Source organism: Theropithecus gelada, chromosome 19 (genome assembly GCF_003255815.1).
Source record: "Theropithecus gelada isolate Dixy chromosome 19, Tgel_1.0, whole genome shotgun sequence".
NCBI classification, from domain to species: domain Eukaryota; kingdom Metazoa; phylum Chordata; class Mammalia; order Primates; family Cercopithecidae; genus Theropithecus; species Theropithecus gelada.
Window position 1 is genome coordinate 43,700,666 of NC_037687.1, and position 21,547 is coordinate 43,722,212.

The window sequence follows — 21,547 nt, forward strand, 5'->3', positions numbered from 1 at the left end:
ATGCAATCTCTTTGTCCCTCAGTTTACTTTTTTTTTTTTTTTGAGACAAAGTCTAGCTCTGTCACCAGGTTGGAGTGCAGTGTTGCGATCTCAGCTCGCTGCAACCTCTGCCTCCTGGGTTCAAGCGATTCTTCTGCCTCGGCCTCCTAAGTAGCTGGGATTACAGGCACGCGCTGCCACGCCCAGCTAATTTTTGTATTTTTAGTAGAGATGGGGTTTCACCATGTTGGCCAGGATGGTCTTGATCTCCTGACCTCATGATCTGCCCACCTTGGCCTCCCAAAGTGCTGGGATTACAGGTGTGAGCCACCGCGCCTGACCCAGTTTACTTATTTTTAAGTGGTGATTATTATGCCTAACTAATAGAATTTTTATGAGGACTAAATTAGATTATTTTATGTAAAGCCTTAGAAGTAATACCTGGCACACACACGTGCTCAGTAAATATTAGCTATTGTCATTAATTTTATTATCAGTATCACTGATAAGGAGTTTGTATGAGGGGAGAGGCTTATGAATGTATCACATATCCAAAAGTCTTCATGACCAGTTGTTATGATCATTTATTCTGAAAAATAGTGGGAAAGCATAATTATTATGAGGCCTTCAATCAAAAGGTTAGAAATTCAGACGATTAGAAATTAACAGAAGAGTGGCCTGGTAAGGTGGCTCACACCTGTAATCTCAGCACTTTGGGAGGCTGAGGCAGGCGGATCACTTGAGGTCAGGAGTTTGAGACCAGCCTGGCCAACATGGTGAAACCCCGTCTCTACTAAAAATACACAAATTAGCCAGGTGCAGTGGTGCATGCCTGTAATCCCAGCACTTTGGGAGGCCGAGGCAGGTGGATCACCTGAGGTCAGGAGTTCAAGACCAGTTTGACCAACATGGCAAAACCTCTCTACTAAAAAATACAAAAGTTGCCGGGCGCGGTGGCTCAAGCCTGTAATCCCAGCACTTTGGGAGGCCGAGGCGGGTGGATCACGAGGTCAGGAGATCGAGACTATCCTGGCTAACATGGTGAAACCCCGTCTCTACTAAAAATACAAAAAAACTAGCCGGGCGTGGTGGCGGGCGCCTGTAGTCTCAGCTACTTGGGAGGCTGAGGCGGGAGAATGGCGTGAACCCAGGAGGCGGAGCTTGCAGTGAGCCGAGATCACGCCACTGCACTCCAGCCTGGGAGCATAGCAAGACTCCGTCTCAAAAAAAAAAAAAAAAAAATACAAAAGTTAGCCAGGTGTGGTGGCGCGTGCCCGTAGTCCTTGAGGCTAAAGCATGAGAGGCTTGAGACTCCATCTGTACTAAAAGTACAAAAATTAGCCGAGAGTGGTGGTATGCACCTGTAATCCCAGCTGCTTGGGAGGCTGAGACAGGAGAATTGCTTGAACTCAGGATATGGAGGTTTCAGTGAGCCGAGACTACACCATTGCACTCTAGCCTGGGCAACAAGAGAGAAACTACATCCCTCCACCTCCCAAAAAAATTAGGCGTGATGGTGCACGGCCATAGTCCCAGCTACTCGGGAGGCTGAGGCAGGAGAATCGCTTGAACCTAGGAGGTGAAAGTTGCAGTAAGCCGAGATCATGCCACAGCACTCCAGCCTGGGCGACAGAGCAAGAATGAGTCTAAAATGAAAAAAAAAAAAAAAAAAAAGGCAGCAGCAGCTAATTTTAAATGAAATGTCTGAAACTTTACGTCCTGAATTAATGATGATTTCAGACTGTTGATACTTTGTCCCCATGACATCACAATGATGGGGAATAGAGCCTCGATCCAAAGTGAAATCCGGATCAGGGTTTGCCAATGAGTCTGGAATCTCAAGAAACTGATCCCCTTAGCTCTTGGGGTAGCCAGCCAATGTCTGGGGCAGGGGCCAGCTGCACTTTGATACCAGCTGTCTTACCAATTGTCTGTATGTGCTGTGGCCTACAAAAGGTAAGAAAGCAATGTTCTGTATGTCATTTTCCCTTAAGTTGTTTAATGATTAAAATGTTCTTTCGGAGGGGCTCAAAGCTATGACATGAAAAATTGTCACTCTAAGGTCAGGCATGGTGGCTCACGCCTGTAATCCCAGCACTTTGGGAGGCCGAGGCGGGTGGATCATTTGAGGTCAGGAGTTCGAACCAGCTTGGCCAACATGGTGAAACCCCTTCTACTAAAAATACAAAAATTAGGTGTGGTGGCGCACGCCTGTAATCCCAGCTACTCGGGAGGCTGAGGCAGGAGAATTGCTTGAGCCTGGGAAGCGGAGGTTGCAGTGAACTGAGATCACGCCACTGTACTCCAATCTGGGCGACAGAGTGAGACCCTGTCTCAAAAAAAAAAAAAAATTGTCACTCTGAATAGTTAAAGCACAGTCATAGGATAAAATTGTTAAAGTTACAATTTTTTGTTGTTGGGTTTTTTTGCTTTGTTTGTTTTTTGAGACCGAGTCTCACCCATGCTGGAGTACAGTGGTTCAATCTCAGCTCACTGCAACCTCTGCCTCCCGGATTCAAGCAATTCTTCTGCCTCAGTCTCCCAAGTAGCTGGGATCACAGGCGCCCACCATCACGCCCAGCTAATTTTTGTATTTTTAGTAGAGCCAGGGTTTCACCATGTTGCCCACACTGGTCTCAAACTCCTTGACCTCAAGTGATCTGCGCACCTCGGCCTCCCAAAGGGCTGGGTTTAAGGCGTGAGCCACTTCCTGGCCTAAAGTTACAATATGGTATGCAGACATAAGTGAATCTTCACACAGTAGCGCTATGCCTTTCCCACCCCATTACCTTTTATGGAACAATCACTAACACCGAGTTCTTGTATATAGTTTCTGATTTTTAATTTGCGTAAACATGTAATCCCAGCACTTTGGGAGGCTGAGGAAAGCAGATCACTTGAGGTCAGGAGTTCGAGACCAGCCTGGCCAACATGGTGAAGCCTTGTCTTAACTAAAAAATACAAAAATTAGGGGCCGGGCGCGGTGGCTCAAGCCTGTAATCCCAGCACTTTGGGAGGCCGAGATGGGCGGATCACGAGGTCAGGAGATCGAGACCATCCTGGCGAACACAGTGAAACCCCGTCTCTACTAAGAAATACAAAAAATAGCCGGGCGAGATGGCGGGCGCCTGTAGTCCCAGCTACTCGGGAGGCTGAGGCCGGAGAATGGCGTGAACCCGGGAGGCGGAGCTTGCAGTGAGCTGAGATCCAGCCATTGCACTCCGGCCTGGGCGACAGAGCGAGACTCCGTCTCAAAAAAAAAAAAAAAAAAAAAAAAAAAAAAATACAAAAATTAGCCAGGTATGGTGGCTCATGTCTGTAGTTCTAGCTACTTGGTAGGCTGAGGCATGAGAATCACTTGAACCCAGAAGGCAGAGGCTGCAGTGAACCGATATCCTGCCACTGCACTCCAGCCTGGGTGACGGAGTGGAGACTCCATCTGAATAATAATTATTATTAATATTTGCATAAGCATAATGTACTCTTTATACAGATATTTTACACAAGTGATAGCAAATTTCAACATATTGCTATTTTTGCTTATGCATACGTCTTGAAGATTAGACCATATTGGTACATATATAGCTGCCTCATTTTTTTTAACAACTCCTTAGGATTCCATCATCTGTGTGTTTCATAATTTATTTAACATTATCAATTTTTTTTTTGAGACGGAGTCTCACTCTGTGACCCAGGTTGGAGTACAGTGGCGTGATCTCAGCTTACTGCAACCTCCACCTCCCAGGTTCAAGCAATTGTCCTGCCTCAGCCTCCCAAGTAGCTGAGACTGCAGGTGCGAGCCACCACGCCCGGCTAATTTTTGTGTTTTTAGTAGAGACGGGGTTTTACCATGTTGGCCAGGCTGATCTCCAACTCCTGACCTCAGGTAATCTGCCAGCCTTGGCCTCCCAAAGTGCTAGGATTACAGGCGTGAGCCACCTCATACGGCCATTTTTTTTTTTTTTTTTGAGACAGAGTTTTGCTCTGTTGCCCGTGCTGGAGTGCAGTGGCATGACCTTGGCTCACTGCAACCTCTGCCTCCTGGGTTCAAGAAATTCTGCTGCCTCAGCCTCCTGAGTAGCTGGAATTACAGGCACCTGCTACCACGCCTGGCTCATTTTTGTATTTTTACTAGTGACAGGGTTTCACTATGTTGGCCAGACTGGTCTCAAACTCCTGACCTCAAGTGATCCACCCACCTTGGCCTCTCAAAAGTGCTGGGATTACAGGCATGAGCCACTGTGCCCAGACTTTCCATTATTTTTTGTTCTTTCAAACAATCCCATAATATTTCCCTTGCACATATTTTGTACATGTGTAATATATCTTTAAGGTAAACTCCTAGAAGTGGAAATGCTAGATAAAAATGTAAATTTTTGGCCAGGCGCAGTGGGTCACACCTGTAATCCCAGCACTTTGGGAGGCTGAGGCGGGGGCAGCGGGGGATGGGGATCACAAGGTCAAGAGATAAAGAATGTCCTGGCCAACATGGTGAAACCTCATCTCTTCCAAAAATACAAAAAATTAGCTAGTGACAGAGCGAGATTCCGTCTCAAAAAAAAAAAAAAGTAACTTTTTTAAACTTTCTGTCATAAAAAAATTTGAACATGTACAAAAATACACAGAATCTTATAATGAACCCCAGCAGCCTCATCACCACCTTCAAGAATTATCAGCTCGGCCGGGCGCGGTGGCTCAAGCCTGTAATCCCAGCACTTTGGGAGGCCGAGACGGGCGGATCACAAGGTCAGGAGATCGAGACCATCCTGGTTAACACGGTGAAACCCCGTCTCTACTAAAAAATACAAAAAACTAGCCGGGCGAGGTGGCAGGCGCCTGTAGTCCCAGCTACTCGGGAGGCTGAGCCAGGAGAATGGTGTAAACCTGGGAGGCGGAGCTTGCAGTGAGCTGAGATCTGGCCACTGCACTCCAGCCTGGGCGACAGAGCTAGACTCCGTCTCAAAAAAAAAAAAAAAAAACCAGAAAAAAAAGAATTATCAGCTCATGGCCAGGCTTGCTTTGTCTGTATATCCACTTCTCTCATCTTTGTGTTATTTTTGAAGTTAATACCAGATGTATGATTTCATCCATAAACATTTCATACATTTCTCTAAAACACATGACAACATTAGAAAATATTTTCACTCCTTAAAAAAAAAAAAATAGGCCTGGCGCAGTAGCTCATGCCTGTAATCCCAGCACTTTGGGAAGCCAAGGTGGGCACATCACCTGAGGTCAGGAGCTCGAGACCAGCCCGACCAATGTGAAACCCCAACTCTACTAAAATACAAAAATTAGCCAGCCGTGGTGGTGGGTGCCTGTAATCCGAGCTACCCGGGAGGCCAAGACAGGAGAATCCCTTGAACACAGGAGGCGGAGGTTGCAGCGAGCTGAGATTGCACCATTGCACTCCAGCCTGGGCAACAAGAGCGAAACTGCATCTCAAAAGAAAAAAAAATGATGTTACCACCTTAATGCCATTACATGTATGATAGTGTTCAAATTTTTGTTTCATAAATGTCAGTTTTAGAAAAAATTACCAGGATCCAAATGATGTTCTCAAATTGCAGTTGATATGTCTCTTATTTATCAATCTATTATACTCAATCTATTCTCCCTTACTGGGTTTTTTTGCAACTTCTTGTTTTTTGAAGAAACTAGGTAATTTGCCTCGTAGAGCTTCTCCAAGTCTGGTTTTTGCTGGCTGCATCTGCATGGTGTAGTTTAACATGCTCTTCTATTCCTAGTATTTCCTGTAAATTGGTAGTTGAGATTTAGAGGACTGGTCAGATTGAGGTTCTTTTTTTGTTAAGATTATTTATAAGTGGTTAATATTAGGAGCCATAATATTTAGGTGTTGCTGTTTTTGTGATGTTGGCAACCATTGATGTTTAATTGATAAATCTGTTCATTAGAGGTTGCAAAATGGTGATATCTTATTATTCATTCTTTCCTTATTAGCTAGAATATTCTTATGAAGAAAAAACTTCTGGCCTGGTGCAGTGGCTCACACCTGTGATTCCAGCACTTTGGGAGGCCGAGGCAGGTGGATCACTTGAGGTCAGGAGTTTGAGACCAACCTGACCAACATGGTGAAACCCTCTCTCTACTAAAAATACAAAATTAGCTGGGTATGGTGGCGCACGCCTATAATCCCAGCTACTTGGGAGGCTGAGGCAGGAGAATCACTTGAACCTGGGAGGCAGAGGTTGCAGTGAGCTGAGATCGTGCCATTGCACTCTAGCCTGGGCAACAAGAGTGAAACTCCGTCTCAAAAAAAAAAAAGAAAGAAAGAAAGAAAGAAAAAAAGAAACACTTTCCTTCAGCTACTATTTAGTACCCAATGATACAGTAAAGAAACACAGCAGGCCGGGCGTTTTGGCTCACGCCTGTAATCCTAGCACTTTGGGAGGCCAAGGTGGGCGGATTGCCTGAGCTCAGGAGTTCCAGACCAGCCTAGGCAACACGGCCATCTCAGTTAAAATACAAAAACTTAGCCAGGCTTGGTGGTGTGTGCCTGTAGTCCCAGCTACTCAGGAGGCTGAGTCAGGAGAATTGCTTGAACCTGGGAGGCAGAGGTTGCAGTGAGCCAAGATCGCATCACTGCACTCCAGCCTGGGTGACAGAGCAAGACTCCTCCAAAAAAAAAAAAAAAAAGGGAAAAGAAAAGAAACGCAGGATAAATGCTTCTTTCTCTTTCTTGGTTTTCATAATAATGAATTGAGGCCAGGCAGGGTGGTTCATGCCTGTAATCTCAGCACTTTGAGAGGCCGAGGCAGGCAGATCACTTGAGGTCACTAAAAATGCAAAAATTAGCCGGGCAGGGTGGCGCATGCCTGAAATCCTAGCTACTCGGGAGGCTGAAGCAGGAGAATTGCCTGAACCCAAGAGGTGGAGGTTGCAGTGAGCCGAGATTGCGCCACTGCACTCCAGCCCAGGTGACAAGAGAGAAACTCTGTCTCAGAAATAATAATAATAATGAATCGGTTTCCCCAGCATTCTGCCATGGTAGCTGATGAATTTAGATGCAGGGGTGTGTGTTTGTGTGTGTGATGTTTAATGTGTTTCAGTTCATTTAAGTTGCACCCTCAGTGATGCTCAAATGCCTCCATGTTGGGTGTGGAAGAGCCTCTTCCAGCTGGCTCCTGTGTCCTTTTGCTATGACCCAGTCATCTTTGATCATTTGCCTGTTGTCTGCCACCACGAGATGTTCCAAGCTCATCTTGTTCATTTCCTGTCTCTCACCTTTAAGTCGCCATTTTCCAAGGAGCCCTCTTCTTTCCTTTTGGAATTTTGGTACTTTCCCAAATGGTATTTGGAAACCACAATCAGGTTGTTAGGAGTGCTTCCTGCTCCTGGTTGGCCATGCTTAAGATGTGTATATATTTTAAGCCATTCTATAGACATTGTTCAAGTGCCTTCAGGAAGATTATGCACCTGTGTATCTACCTACTGTAGAAGAGATCCCAAAGCCATGCTCATCCAATCCTGGAGAATCATTTATTTTGAACATAGACCATTGAACAGGTGAAAAATGGAAAAGTCACTTTTGTTTACATTTGCATTCCTTCAATAATGATAAAGTTACCATTTGTTCGCATATTTGTTGACCATCGGAATTGATTTTAGCACAGTGCCTGAAACATAGTAGGTGCTCAATAAATATTTGTTAATTGAATAAATTACTTGTATGTTCATATCATTTGTTCATTTAATATGGGGAGGGGTTATTTTTTTTTTTACTTAAAAGAGCTATTTTTTGAAAGGATTACATGTGTATAAAGTTCCTAGCACCATGCCTGATGCATGCATTGCCATTTATGTCTCTGGTGACTGGCTTTTTTTTTTTTTTTCTACTTTAAGAGAGAAGGGACCGGGTGCGGTGACTCACACCTGTAATCCCAGCACTTTGGGAGGCCAAGATGGGCAGATTACCCAAGGTCAGGAGTTCAAGACCAGCCTGGCCAACATGGTAAAACCCTGTCTCTACTAAAAATTCAGAATTAGCCAGGGGTGGTGGCGTGCACCTGTAATCCCACCTTCTCGGGAGGCTGAGGCAAGAGAATCGCTTGAACCTGGGAAGCGGAAGCTGCAGTGAGCCAAGATCGCAGCACTGCACTCCAGCCTGGATGACAGAGCAAGACTCTATCTTAAAAAAAAAAAAAAAAAGGAAAAAGAATAATGAGGCGGCCAGGTGTGGTGTCTCATTCCTATAATCCCAGCATTTTGGGAGGGGCCAGTGGAAGGATCACTTGAGGCCAGGAGTTGAGACCAACCTGGGCAACATAGCAAGACACTATCTCCAAAAAATTTAAAAATTGGCCAGGTGTAGTGGCACACCTGTAGTCCCAGCAGTACTCAGGAGGCTGAGGAGGGAGGATCACTTGAGCCCAGGAGTTTAAAGCTGCTGTAAGCTATGATCCTGTCTCTTGCACTCCAACCTGGGCAAGAGTGAGACCCTGTCTCAAAAAAAAAAAAAAAAAACAAAAGAGAGAAAGATAAGGAATTTGGCCAGGCATGATAGCTTATGTCTGTAATCCCAGCACTTTGGGAGGCTGAGGTAGGCAAATAGCTTGAGCCCAGGAGTTCAAGACCAGCGTGGGCAACACAGTAAAACCTCATCTCTACAAAAAATACAAAAATTAGCCAGACGTGCTGGTATGCACCTGTAGTCCCAGCAACTCAGGAGGCTGAGGCGGGAGGACTGCTTGAAACCAGAAGGCTGAGATTGCACCACTGCATTTCAGCCTGGGCAATAGACCAAGAACGTCTCAAAAAAAAAAAAAATATATATATATATATATATATGTGTGTGTGTGTGTGTGTGTGTGTGTGCAGCTGTGCTTCTGCAAGAAGGGCCTAGACTCACCACGTCTTGAGAAGAGAATGGCCACTTCATGGGGTGTAACTTTTTCATGCTGATGGTAACCTGTGTTTGCAGCAGGCTGGGTTTATCTTCCTGTCTTCATGCACTCCATCGAGGTCAGAGTCAGGGCCTTGTGTGGAATTCTGTTGGATGCAGAAAGCACTGGAACTTGAATCTATGTTTACACTTTTGTGCAGAAAACACCAGAACAGCTTCCAATTCTGGAAGGGACATTTTTGGTTCAGTGAAGCCAGGACTTTCTGCTTTGATCATTCAACCTAAGCAGCGAGCTGAGACTGTTCAAGGACTCTTAGAGGTGGCCACAGACGCAATCCCCTAAAGTGACTGGAACAGGACCGCAGTGGTCTTGAAGGCAACTGAAGGCAACGATAGACCTGTGCTTACTCCCAGAATGGAAGAGCCAGGCTCTGTTCTTTGAGGTAAGGGAGAGCTTCAAGAAGTCACATTTGGGCACATGCGGTGGCTCACACCAGTAATCCCAGCACTTTAGGAGGCTGAGCCAGGCAGATCACCTGAGGTCAGGAGTTCGAGACCAGCCAGCCGACATGGCGAAACCCTGTCTCTACTAAAAATACAAAAATTAGCCGAGAATGGTGACACACACCTGTAAAATTCCAGCTACTCAGGATGCTGAAGCACAAGAATTGTTTGACCCAGGAGGCAGAGGTTGCAGTGAGCCAAGATTGAAACACTGTGTTCCAGCCTGGGTAATGGAGTGAGACTGTCTAAAAAAAAAAAAAGTAGAAGAAGAAGAAGTCATATTTGACCAGGCACAGTGGCTCACACCTGTAATCTCAGCACTTTAGGAGGCTGAGACAGGAGGATCACTTGAGCCTGGGAGTTTAAGACCAGCCTGGGCAACATAGTGAGATCCCCATATCTACAAAAGTAAAAATAAAAAAATTAGCTAGGCATGGTGATGCGCACCTGTAGTCCAAGTTACTAGGGAGGCTGAGCTGGGAAGATCCCTTGAGCCTGGACATCAAGGCTGCAGTGAGCTATGATTGCACCACTAAACTCCAGCCTGGGGAACAGAGCAAAACCCTATCTCAAAAAAAAAAAAAAAAAAAAAAAAAAATCCTCCTGCCTCAGCCCCCTGAGTGGCTGGGACTATAGTCATATGCCACTATGCCTGGAACAGTATTTATTGATTCTGATTTGAACAAATAATATATTTATGTTTTGAACAAACAAAAAATATATATGACCCAATGGAAAAAAATGGGTATCGAACCCTGACTGGATATTTAGTTGTATTAAGGAATTCTTGTTAACTGCTTAGGTGTGATATGGAGTTGTCTCTTAGAGATACAATTTGAAGTATTCATGGATGAAAGGATATGATGATGCCTTGGCTTTGATTTAAAAATCCATTGAGGGGAAAAGGTAGGTGAGGTGTAGATGAGGCAAGTTTGCTGAGGCTCGGTGATAGGAACGGGGAGTTCATTATTCTACTTGCTGTGTTTTTGTGTGTTTGACATTTCCCATGATTACAAACTGAAATATATTTCCTGAGCCCCTACTGTGTGCCAGGCACTGTTCCAGACACTGGAGATCACCAGGGAACAATACTGAAAAACTCCATGCATTCATGTAGCTTAGATGCTGGTGGGATCATAACCTTTTTTTTTATTTTTTATTTTTGAGACAGGGTCTCACTTTACTATGCAGGGTGGAGTGCAGTGGTGCAATCCTGGCTCACTGCAACCCCCGCCTCTCAGGCTTAAGTGATTCTCCCACCTCAGCCTTTCCCAGTAGCTGGGACCACAGGTGTGGGCCACCACGCTCAGCTAATTTTTTTATTTTTATTTTTGTTGAAAAGGGATCTCACTATATTCCCTAAGCTGGTCTCCAATTCCTGGCCTTCAGTGGCCCTCCTGCCTCAGCCTCCCAAAGTGCTGGGATTACAGTGTGAGCCACTGCACCTGGCCAGGAACAAATTATCCTTTTATTACTGGGGAAGGCTGGGCATGTTTTGGGGGGTGTTCTTGTTGTTGTTGGTCGTGTATGTGTGTGTTGTTTGCTTTTGTATATACATGAACTTTTCCCAGACGGATACACAAGAAACAAATAAGTGGCCGTGCGCGGTGGCCCACGCCTGTAATCCCAGCACTTTGGGAGGCCAAGGCAGGTGGAAAACCTGAGGTCAGGGGTTCAAGACCAACCTGACCAACATGGTAAAACTTCCTTCTCTACTAAAAATACAAAAAAACCAACCAAACAAAACAAATTAGCCAGGCATTGTGGCACACACCTGTAATCCCAGCTGCTCAGGAGGCTGAGGCAGGAGAATCGCTTGAACCCGGGAGGTGGAGGTTGCCGTGAGTCGAGATCGCGCCACTGCACTCCAGCCTGGGCAACAGAGTAGGACTCTGTCTCACAAAAAAAAAAAAAAAAAGAAAAAGAAAGAAAGAAAGGAAAAGAAACAACATAGAATAGTTTCCCCGGAAAGAAACCTAGAGTCCCCAGGGAGAGGAATACCCTGTTTATCCTCATGAATTTTAAACCATGTGACTTTATCATCTATTCAGCAACTGGGAGAATAAAAGCTAAAAATTTTGAAAAGCAAGTTCTAAAACATCAAGAATGGTTAGAGTACGGGAAGGTCCAGGTGGAAACGGCGGTTGTTTCTGTACCCGCCACAAGACGGCAGCAGAGCGGCACCGAAGCCAAGTTCTGGACCCTGAAGGCCGCCCAAGGGCAGGCCCGGTTCCCAATCACAACCCGCAACTCCTGTGGGCTTCCCATCCGCTGTGTGAACCATCCACCCATTCTCCACCCACGGAAACTGAGATAATAAATACGTATTGTTTTGAACTGTGTAGCCGGGCACTGTGGCTCACGCCTGTAATCCCAGCACTTTGGGAGGCTGAGGCTGGCGGATCACCTGAATTCAAGAGTTCGAGACCACTGTGGCAAAACCCCGTCTCTACTAAAAATACAAAAATTAGCCGGGCGTGGTTGCAGGCGCCTGTAATCTCAGCTACTTGGGAGGCTGAGGCAGGAGAATCTCTTGAATCTGGGAGGCGGAGGTTGCAGTGAGCCGAGATCATGCCACTGCACTCCAGCCTTGATGACAGAGCAAGGCTCCGTCTCAAAAAAACAAATAATAAACATTATATGTTATAGCATTCCAACAAAAAAAATTGAATATGTATTTATGTGTTTCTAAAATATAAGGACTCTTTTTTTTTTTTTCTCTTGAGACACAGTTTTACTCTGTCACCCAGGCTGGAGTGAAACCTTGTCTTGAAAAAAAAAAAAAAAGCATAAATTTAAAAATATTTGTTTAGATCAAGATCGAAATAAGATCTCTATATTGAGATCTGTTGGTATGTAAATTCTGTGTATTTATTTATTTATTTATTTGGCTCGATCTCAGCTCACTGCAACCACTGCCTCCCAGGTTCAAGCGATTCTCCTGCCTCAGCCTCCTGAGTAGCTAGGATTATAGGCACCCACCACCACACTGGGCTAATATTTTTGTATTTCTAGTAGAGATGGGATTTCACCATGTTGGCCAGGCTGGGTTTGAACTCCTGACCTCAAGTGATCTGTCTGCCTCAGCTTCCCAAAGTGCTGGGATTACAGGCGTGAGCCACCACGCCCGGCGATTCTGTCCCCTTTAAACCATGTATGAAGCTAAGTCTTCATGTAAACCGATACAGAGGAGCAGAGATGACATCCCCCAGCTGGCCCTTTATACTGAGTTTGAGCTCATTTGTCCCGCAAGTTGATAAAACCATTCCTAAATGCGACCTGTGCTATGGCAGCAGCAGTTTTTGTTGTTTTGTTTAGAGACAGGGACTCGCTCTGTCGCTCAGGCTGGGATTACAGGCGTGAGCCGCTGTGCCAGCTGCTTCACTGCTTTTGACATGGAGATATTGCTCCAGACCTCCTGGCCCCTTGGAGTTTAATCCAGGAACTTTGTCCAGGCTGTAACCAAAGACTTTGTGTTGAGATAAGAGAAATTTTATTACTCTCTTGAGTTGAAGCAATTAACTAGATAATGATTACAGCTGTATACATGGAGAATAGAGAAGAGGCGGATGCAGTGAGCCAGAAGCGAGATGATGGTGGGCAGGACCCGGGGAAGGTGCTGGGGAGGAGGAGGAAAAGTGGGTGGAATGAGACCTGGGATTCCCTCCCAGGAATTGGGATTGGAGGGATGGTAGGGAGCAGTGCTGAAGTTCCAGGCAGTTGCCACGCCAGACCCTATCCATGAGTGGCAAACTCAAATGCCTACAGACCAGGCAAGAAATAGGAATAAGTGAAATAGATGGAAGACAGTAGGGGTTGGTGGGGACTTTGGTGAAGTAGAAATGCATGACCCTCTGTCAAGTAGCTTTTGTTGTATTAAAAAACACGGCCAGGTGCGGTGTCCTCACCCCTGTAATTCCCAGCACTTTGGAAGGCCGAGGTGGGTGGATCACTGGAGGCCAGGAGTTTGAGATCAGCCTGGCCAACATAGTGAAACCCCATCTTTATTAATAATACAAAAATTAGCCAGGCATGGTGGCACATGCCTGTAATCCCAGCTGCTCGGGAGGCTGAGGTAGGAGAATTGCTTGAACCTGGGAGGTGGAGGTTGCAGTGAGCCACGGCCGCACCACTGCACTCCAGCCTGGGAAACAGAGTGAAACTGTTTCAAAAACAAAAAAAACACAAAAAAACAGGCCGGGCACAGTGGCTCACGCCTGTAATCCCTGCACTACGGGAGGCTGAGGCGGGTGGATCACCTGAGGTCAGGAGTTCGAGACCAATCTGGCCAACATGATGAAACCCTGTCTCTACTAAAAATACAAAAAAAATTAGCCAGGCGTGGTGGCAGGTGCCTGTAATCCCAGTTACTCAAGAGGCCTGAGACAGGAGAATCACTTGAACCCAGGAGGCAGAGGTTGCAGTGAGCAGAGATTGTGCCACTGAACTCCAGCCTGGCAACAAAGCGAGACTCCATTTCAAAAAAAAAAAAAAAAAGAAAAGAAACTTGAGCCCAGCTTACAGCTAGTCTGTACATCATGCTGGTACCACTCAAAAGTGGACAATGGCAGCATTACAACCTCCCTTAGGGATGAACCTGAAGGGCAGTGGTCAGAACTTCATGCAGGTTGGGTGTGGTGGTGCACACCTGTAGTCCCAGCTACCTCGGAGGCTGAGGCGGGAGAATCGCTTCAACCCGGGAGGTGGAGGTTGCAGTGAGCTGAGATTGTGCCACTGAACTCTGCCTGAGCAACAGAGCGAGACTCTTCTCAAAAAAAAAGAATTCCATGCTGCACATTTAGTTGTCCAGTATGCCTGCAGGGAGAAGTGGCCGGAAGTATAGATCCATACTAATTTATGGGCAGTTGCTAATGGTTTGGGTGGATGGTCAAGTACGTGGAAGGAAGAAGACTGAAAGATTAATGACAAGGAAGCTTGGAGAAGTATATGGATGGGCCTCTCAGACTCTGCACAGACTGTGAAGATATTTGTGTCCTATAGGGGTGCCCACCCAAAGGCAGCCACTGCAATGAAAATTCCTTTTTTTTGAGATGGAATCTTCCTCTGTTGCCCAGGTTGGAGTACAATGGCACAATCTTGGCTCACTGCAACCTCTGCCTCCCAGGTTGAAGTGATTCTCCCAACTCAATCTCCCAAGTAGCTAGGACTACAGGCGCCTGCCACCACACCTGGCTAATTTTTGTATTTTTAGTAGAGACAGGGTTTCATCATGTTGGCCAGGCTGGTCTCAAACTCCTGACCTCAGGCAATCCACCCGCCTCAGCCTCCCAAAGTGCTAGGATTACAGGCGTGAGCCACCGCACCCAGCCAAAAATTTTTGTTTTTTTGAGACAGAGTCTCGCTCTGTCGCCCAGGCTGGAGTGTGGTGGTACAATCTCGGCTCACTGCAAGCTCCGCCTCCCAGGTTCACGCCATTCTCCTGCCTCAGTCTCCCAAGTAGCTGGGACTACAGGCACCTGCCACCACGCCCGGCTAATTTTCTGTATTTTCAGTAGAGACGGGGTTTCACCGTGTTAGCCAGGATGGTCTCCATCTCCTGACCTCATGATTCACCCGCCTCGGTCTCCCAAAGTGCTGGGATTACAGGCGTGAGCCACTGTGCCTGGCCCAAAAATTCTTAATGATCAGGCAGACAAGATGACACTTGTGTACATGAGAGTCAGGCTCTTTTCCCAGCCACCCTAATGCTTGCTCAATGAGTCCATGAACAAAGTGGTCATAGTGGCAAAGATGGATGCTATGCATGGGTTCAGCAACATCAGCTTTCCCTTGCCATGGCTGTCCTGGCTACTGTTACTGCTGAGCGCCTAATCTGCCAACACCAGAGACCAACACTGAGCCCCAATATGGCACCATTCCCTGGGGATCAGCCTGCTACCTGGTGGCGAGTTGATTACCTTGGACCTCTTCCGTCATGAAGAGGGCAAAGATTTGTCCTCACTGGAATAGACAGATATCCGGAACATGAACTTCCTTCCCTGCCTTTAATGTGTTTGTTGTCACCACCATCTGCAGACTCAAAGCATGCTCATCCACCATCATGGCATTCCACACAGCATTGCCTCAGAAAAAGAAATCCATCTGAGGCTGGGTGCGGTGGCTCACACCTGTAATCCCAGCACTTTGGGAGGCTGAGGTGGGAGCATCACTTGAGACCATGAGTTTGAGACCAGTTTGGGCAACATAGTGAGACCCTGTCTCTACTAAGAATACCAAAAAAATTAAGCGAGCATAATGGTACGCACCTGTAGTGTCCCAGTTACTTAAGAAGCTGAGTTGAGAGGATCACTTTGGCCGAGGAGATCAAGGTTTCAGTGAGCTATGATGGTGCCACTGCACCCCAGCCTGAGTGACAGACCAAGACCTTATTAAAAAAAAAAAAAAAATCATTTGAAAGTGAAGGAAGTGCAGCAATGGGCTCCTGCCTATGGAATCTTATAGAATCTTACTATCTTCCCCATCACCCAGAAGCAACCGGCCTAACTGAACGGTAGAATGAGTCAGCAATGACTCCATTAAAGTACCAACTGGGAAACAATACCCTGCAAAAATGGGATTGTCTTACAGGACATGGCCTGTGCTTTGCATGAGAGACCTCTCTATCACATTTCCCCATAGTGAGAATTTATGGGACTGGGAGTCAGGGAGAAAGTGAGTAGAAATGGTTCCTCTCTCTGTTATGCACAATAACTTGAAGAATCGCTTCTCTCCTCAATAGCTTTGAGCTCTGCTAGTTTAGAGATTTTGGTCCGCATGGAGAGGAATGCTTCCACTGGGCACACAATGGATCCAAGAACTGGGAGATGAGACTTCCACCTGAACATTTTGAGGTCCTTGTGTCACTGAACCAACAGGCAAATAAATAAATAAATAAAATAAAGAAAAGAAAAGAAAAGAAAAAGAGGCCGAGCACAGTGGCTCACGCCTGTAATCCCAGCACTTTGGGAGGCCGGGGCAGATGGATCACCTGAGGTCAGGAGTTTGAGACCATCCTGGCCAACATGGTGAAACCTCGTCTCTACTAAAATACAAAAAACTAGCCAGGCATGGTGTCATGCACCTGTAGTCCCAGCCACTCAGGAGGCTGAGGCAGGGGAATCACTTGAACCCAGGAGGCGGAGATTGTAGTGAGCTGAGATCGTGCCACTGCACTCCAGCCTGGTGACAGAGCAAGACTGTCTAAAAAAAAAAAAAAAAAAAGAGAAAAGAAAAAGAAAAAGAAAATTAAGACAGTCAAAACCATGGTATTAACTTTGTTTTTTTTGTTTTTTTGTTTTTTTGAGACAGAGTCTGGCTCTGTCACCCAGGCTGGAGTGCAGTGGCCGCATCTCAGCTCACTGCAAGCTCCGCCTCCCGGGTTCCGGCCATTCTCCTGCCTCAGCCTCCTGAGTAGCTGGGACTACAGGCGCCCGTCACCTCGCCCGGCTAGTGTTTTTGTATTTTTAGTAGAGACGGGGTTTCACCGTGTTAGCCAGGATGGTCTCGATCTCCTGACCTCGTGATCCGCCCGTCTCGGCCTCCCAAAGTGCTGGGATTACAGGCTTGAGCCACCGCGCCCGGCCTTTTTTTTTGTTTTTTGAGACCAAGTCTTGCTGTCACCCAGGTTGGAGTGCAACGGCACGGTCTCAGCTCACTGCAACCTCCACCTTCCAGGTTCACGCCATTCTCCTGCCTCAGCCTCCCGAGTAGCTGGGACTATAGGTGCCCGCCATCATGCCCAGATAATTTTTTGTATTTTTAGTAGAGACAGGGTTTCACTGTGTTAGCCAGGATGGTCTCCATCTCCTGACCTCGTGATCCGCCCGACTTGGCCTCCTAAAGTGCTGGGATTACAGGCACAAGCCAATGCGCCAGGCCTAACTTTGTTTTTTCTTTTTGTTTGAGATGGAGTCTCGCTCTGTTGCCCAGGCTGGAGTGCAATGGCGTAATCTCCACTCAGTGCAACCTCCACCTCCCAGGTTCAAGTGATTTTCGTGCTTCAGCCTCCCAAGTATCGGGGATGACAGGCACCCGCTTGGCTAATTTTTGTATTTTTAATAGAGACAGGGTTTTGCCGTGTTGGCCAGGCTGGTCTTGAACACCTGACCTCAGGTGATCCACCCGCTTTGGCCTCCCAAAGTGTTGGGATTACAGGCGTGAGCCACTGCGCCCGGCCCCCATGGTATTAACTTTGTGTTAGAGAATCTGTGGATACTTGGTATTTTAAGAATCTGTAATATTTAAGGCAAACTGGCCTATTCAAACAACAGGTCAATCTTGTAATTCCATTGTAAAATGTGGAATTCAGTTGGTGACTAAGACTTACTTGAAATCTGTTTATGTACAGTTTATGAATTTTTGATTCATAAAAGTTATTTAAGAATTGAAGAGTCATCTGTTCATCTGGTAAGTCAGCCTACTTTGGCTTTTTTTTTTTTTTTTTTCTGAGACAGAATGTCACTCTGTCACCCAAGCTGGAATATAGTGGTGCAATCTTGGCTCACTGCAGCCTCTGCCTCTTGTTTTCTTTTTTCTTTTTTTTTTTTTTTTTTGAGACGGAGTCTTGCTCTGTCACCCAGGCTGGAGTGCCGTGGCCGGATCTCAGCTCACTGCAAGCTCCGCCTCCCAGGTTCATGCCATTCTCCCGCCTCAGCCTCCCGAGTAGCTGGGACTACAGGCGCCCGCCACTTCGCCTGGCTAGTTTTTTGTATTTTTTAGTGGAGACCGGGTTTCACCGTGTTAGCCAGGATGGTCTCGATCTCCTGACCTCGTGATCCACCCGTCTCGGCCTCCCAAAGTGCTGGGATTACAGGCTTGAGCCACCGCGCCCGGCCCTGCCTCTTGTTTTCAAACGATTTTTGTGCCTCAGCCTCCCAAGTAGCTGGGATTACAGGCACCCGGGACTACACCTGGCTAATTTTAGTATTTTTAGTAGAGACAGGGTTTTGTCATGTTGACCAGGCTGGTCTTGAACTCCCAGCCTCAAGTGATCCACCTACCTTGGTCTCCCAAAGTGCTAGGATTACAGGCATGAGCCACCACGCCTGGCCCTACTTGTGGCTCTTAAATGGAAAAACCTAACATTAACTTTACAAGCATAGTTTGAAAGTGTTAAAGGAATTTAATAGTTATAAAACCCCTCTTTAAAAGAGACTGTGGCTGGAAGTGGTGGTTTGGGCCTGTAATCCCAGCACTTTCAAAGGCCAAGGCGGGCAGATCACCTGAGGTCGGGAGTTTGAGACCAGCCTGGCCAACATGGTGTAACCCTGTCTTTACTAAAAAATACAGAAATTAGCCGGGTGTGGTGGCGGGTGCCTGTAATCCCAGCTACTTTGGAGGTTGAGGTACAAAAATTGCCCAAACCTGGGAGGCAGAAGGTTTCAGTGAGCCAAGGTCGTACCACTGTACTCCAAGGTGTACAACAGAGCAAGACTGTCTAAAATAAATAAATAAATAAGACAGATTGTTAAAAACCTTTTAGAAGCTGGGTGTAGTGGCTCACACATCTAATTCCACCACTTTGGGAGATAGAGGTGGGAACATTACTTGGAGGAGTTGGAGACCACCCTGGGCAACACTGTAAGACGCTGCCTCAAAAACAAACAAACATTGTCTATTGGCTGGGTGCGGTGGCTCACGCCTGTAATCTCAGCACTTTGAGAGGTTGAGGCTAGCGGATTTCTCATGCTCAGGAGTTCGAGACCAGCCTGGACAACATGGTGAAACCCAGCCTCTACAAAAAACACAAAAATTAGTTAGGCATGGTGGTATGCACCTGTAAGTCCCAACCACTCAGGAGGCTGAGGCAGGAGGATTGCTGAACCCAGGAGGTCGAGGCTGCAGTGAGCTATGATCACACCACTGCACTCCAGCCTGTGCAACAGAGCAAAACCCTGTCTGAAAAGAAAAAAAAAAAGAAGAAAAAAGAAAACCTTTTAGACTAGGCCAGGATCTTTCCTGGTTGCTAAAACCATTAGGACAACTATGCCGCACCCCGCTGCCTGCCAGAATTAGAGAGCTATAAATACATATGATGTGTTTCTTAGGGTAACATAGAATACCGTTTCACCCCCAAGGACTTCAGCTTATGTTTCCTAAAAACAAGGTCAATTAACGTCTCAACAAATCTCCGAGAAAAGTCCTGCCTTAGCCCTCACATTACAGATACGGAAACAGGCTCGGAGGTGCAATCTCTGGCTGTGTAGACAGAACAGGGAGTTGGAACTCGGCCTTATGCCTTTCCCTCCTCACTCTCACATACCAGCGGGCAGGGAGAGATCCAGGGAGGAGTTGCACTTGCCCCCCCGGAAATCTCCAAAAATCTGCAAAAACGGATTCCCTGGTACCGCTTTCCGCTCCTGTCCCAACAGAAATTCCGAGACCGAAAGGGGTGCGCGTTGCGGCCCGGGGTGAGGGTCTGGACCGCTTCCTCCTCGGTGGACGAATCGAGTAGTGGGACTCCCCCCACCCCAGCCCCAGCCCCGCCGCGTCCCCAGCTGTCACGCTGCGCGCAGCGGGCGGGGTCTGGAGTTCCTGGACAGGAGAGGGCCATGTGTGTCCTTGGTCGGAGAGGGGAGGTGACTCCGGCGGAAGAGGACGAGGCAGAATGCAGGCCCTGCGGGTGAGGCCCCCACAGGCTGGGCCGGGGCCCCCCACCCAGAAAACCCCACCCTAATACGCGACTCTCCAAGTACCCCCGCATCTGGGGCCTTGGAACGTGAGCCCCCTTCAGGGCCTGGGACTCCCCGCTAAACAACCTGGGTCCCCTCCCCCACAATCCACTCTTCAGAGACAACTGGGGACCCCCACTCCAGCCCAAAGCCCCGGGTTTGAACTTAGCATCTCGGGAACCCTTAACACCGGAAACGGAAACGTAACATCCTGGCCTCACCCAGGGCTTCTCAGGCAGCCTGGACGCTCCCGGGACCTCCATTCCGGTCCCCACGTTCCCGGGACCTGGTTTCCTCCCTTTAATCCAGGAAACCCTCCCCCGACAAAAATCTCAGGACTTAGACCCCACAGAACAAAGTCCTTCTGGGTCCTCTCCCTTCCAGGACCCTCTAGGCAGACCGGTCACCTCCAGGTCAGACTCTAGGGCGAGTCCCCTCCCCACCCAGGCTGGCAGTTCGCGGGTAATAAAATCCAAGTTATCACCCTCCTCGCCTTTGGGACGGTCGCTAGGGATGCGGCTGTCCCCACGTCCAGGTCTCAGAGAGCGGGGTCCCCCTTCAGGACACCCCTCCAGGTGCCTCCAATACCCGCCCACCTCCCACCCCGCAGGTCTCCCGGGCACTGATCCGCTCCTTCAGCTCCACCGCCCGGAACCGCCTCCAGAACCGAGTGCCCGAGAAACAGAAGCTCTTCCAGGTGGGCGGGGCGGGGCTGGAGGTGGGGGGATCCGACGCGCTGACGCGCCGAGCAGGGGGCAGGCGGGGCGCCCTCAAGGGAGCAGCCGGCACCCTTCTCATCAGACACCCCCACATCCAGGAGGACAATGACATCCCGTTGTACCTGAAGGGCGGCTTCGTTGACAACATCCTATACCGAGTGACAATGGCGCTGAGTCTGGGAGGTGAGCGCAGGGCACAACCCGGCCGAGCTGCCGGGGAGGCGGGGCTGGACCCAGAGTAGGAGGCGGCTGGTTTCTGGCCAGGACTGACCAGGATCTGGGTTGGGGGTTGGCGTTTAGGAAGGGGGTGGAGTACTGAGCTGGAGGGAGGGGAGTAATAGGGCTTGGGCTCGTGTCCCAGGATGGGGGCTGGGCTAGTAGTGGGACTGAGGCCCAGGGGGGAGTTGGGGAGGAAGCTCCCAGCCTGATATAGATCAACGCCAGGGGCCTTTACAATAGGAGTCCAATCTGGGAAGGGAGCTGGAGCCCAAACTAGAGCTGGGGTCCAGGCTGGGAACTCCAGAGTCTGAAGAAGGCCTTAAAAGCCCGGGATGTCCAGGGAGGGGATTAGGTCTCATTCTGTCTCCCGCGGTTCCCCTTTCTAGGCTCTGTCTACAGCCTGTACTGCCTTGGCTGGGCCTCCTTCCCCAGGAATTAAGACCAGGAAGCCTGGGGGGCCTGAGGGACTTGAACAAGTGTCAATAAACGCTGGCCTCTGTGTGTGTGTGTATGTGTGTGTCCACCCCTTCCCGCCAAGCCCATACTCCCACCAGCCAGCAATCTCTGCCTCGTGGACTGCGCACTACTCCCAG

The 21,547-nt window shown here is 48.0% G+C and overlaps 1 protein-coding gene across 3 annotated transcripts; it reads left to right on the top strand.

The window, feature by feature from the left end:
- Positions 1-19,356: 19,356 nt before the first annotated feature.
- On the top strand, positions 19,357-21,455 carry LOC112613292 (cytochrome c oxidase subunit 7A1, mitochondrial). 3 transcript variants are annotated; one of them, XM_025368660.1, is made up of 4 exons: positions 19,357-19,967; positions 20,627-20,713; positions 20,834-20,918; positions 21,341-21,455. In XM_025368660.1, exons 1-4 carry the CDS (start codon positions 19,953-19,955, stop codon positions 21,391-21,393), a joined length of 240 nt encoding a protein of 79 aa, XP_025224445.1. In that variant the 5' UTR covers positions 19,357-19,952; the 3' UTR covers positions 21,394-21,455. The 3 variants fall into 3 exon arrangements, with proteins under 3 accessions (XP_025224445.1, XP_025224446.1, XP_025224444.1); XM_025368661.1 differs by having other exon boundaries at positions 20,837-20,918; positions 21,341-21,453; XM_025368659.1 differs by having other exon boundaries at positions 20,627-20,918; positions 21,341-21,453.
- Positions 21,456-21,547: the final 92 nt, after the last annotated feature.

Coding starts and splice junctions, on each gene's coding strand:
- LOC112613292 (XM_025368659.1), top strand. Junction 20,919..21,340: donor AATGGCGCTGAGTCTGGGAG/GTGAGCGCAGGG, acceptor TCCCCTTTCTAG/GCTCTGTCTACAGCCTGTAC.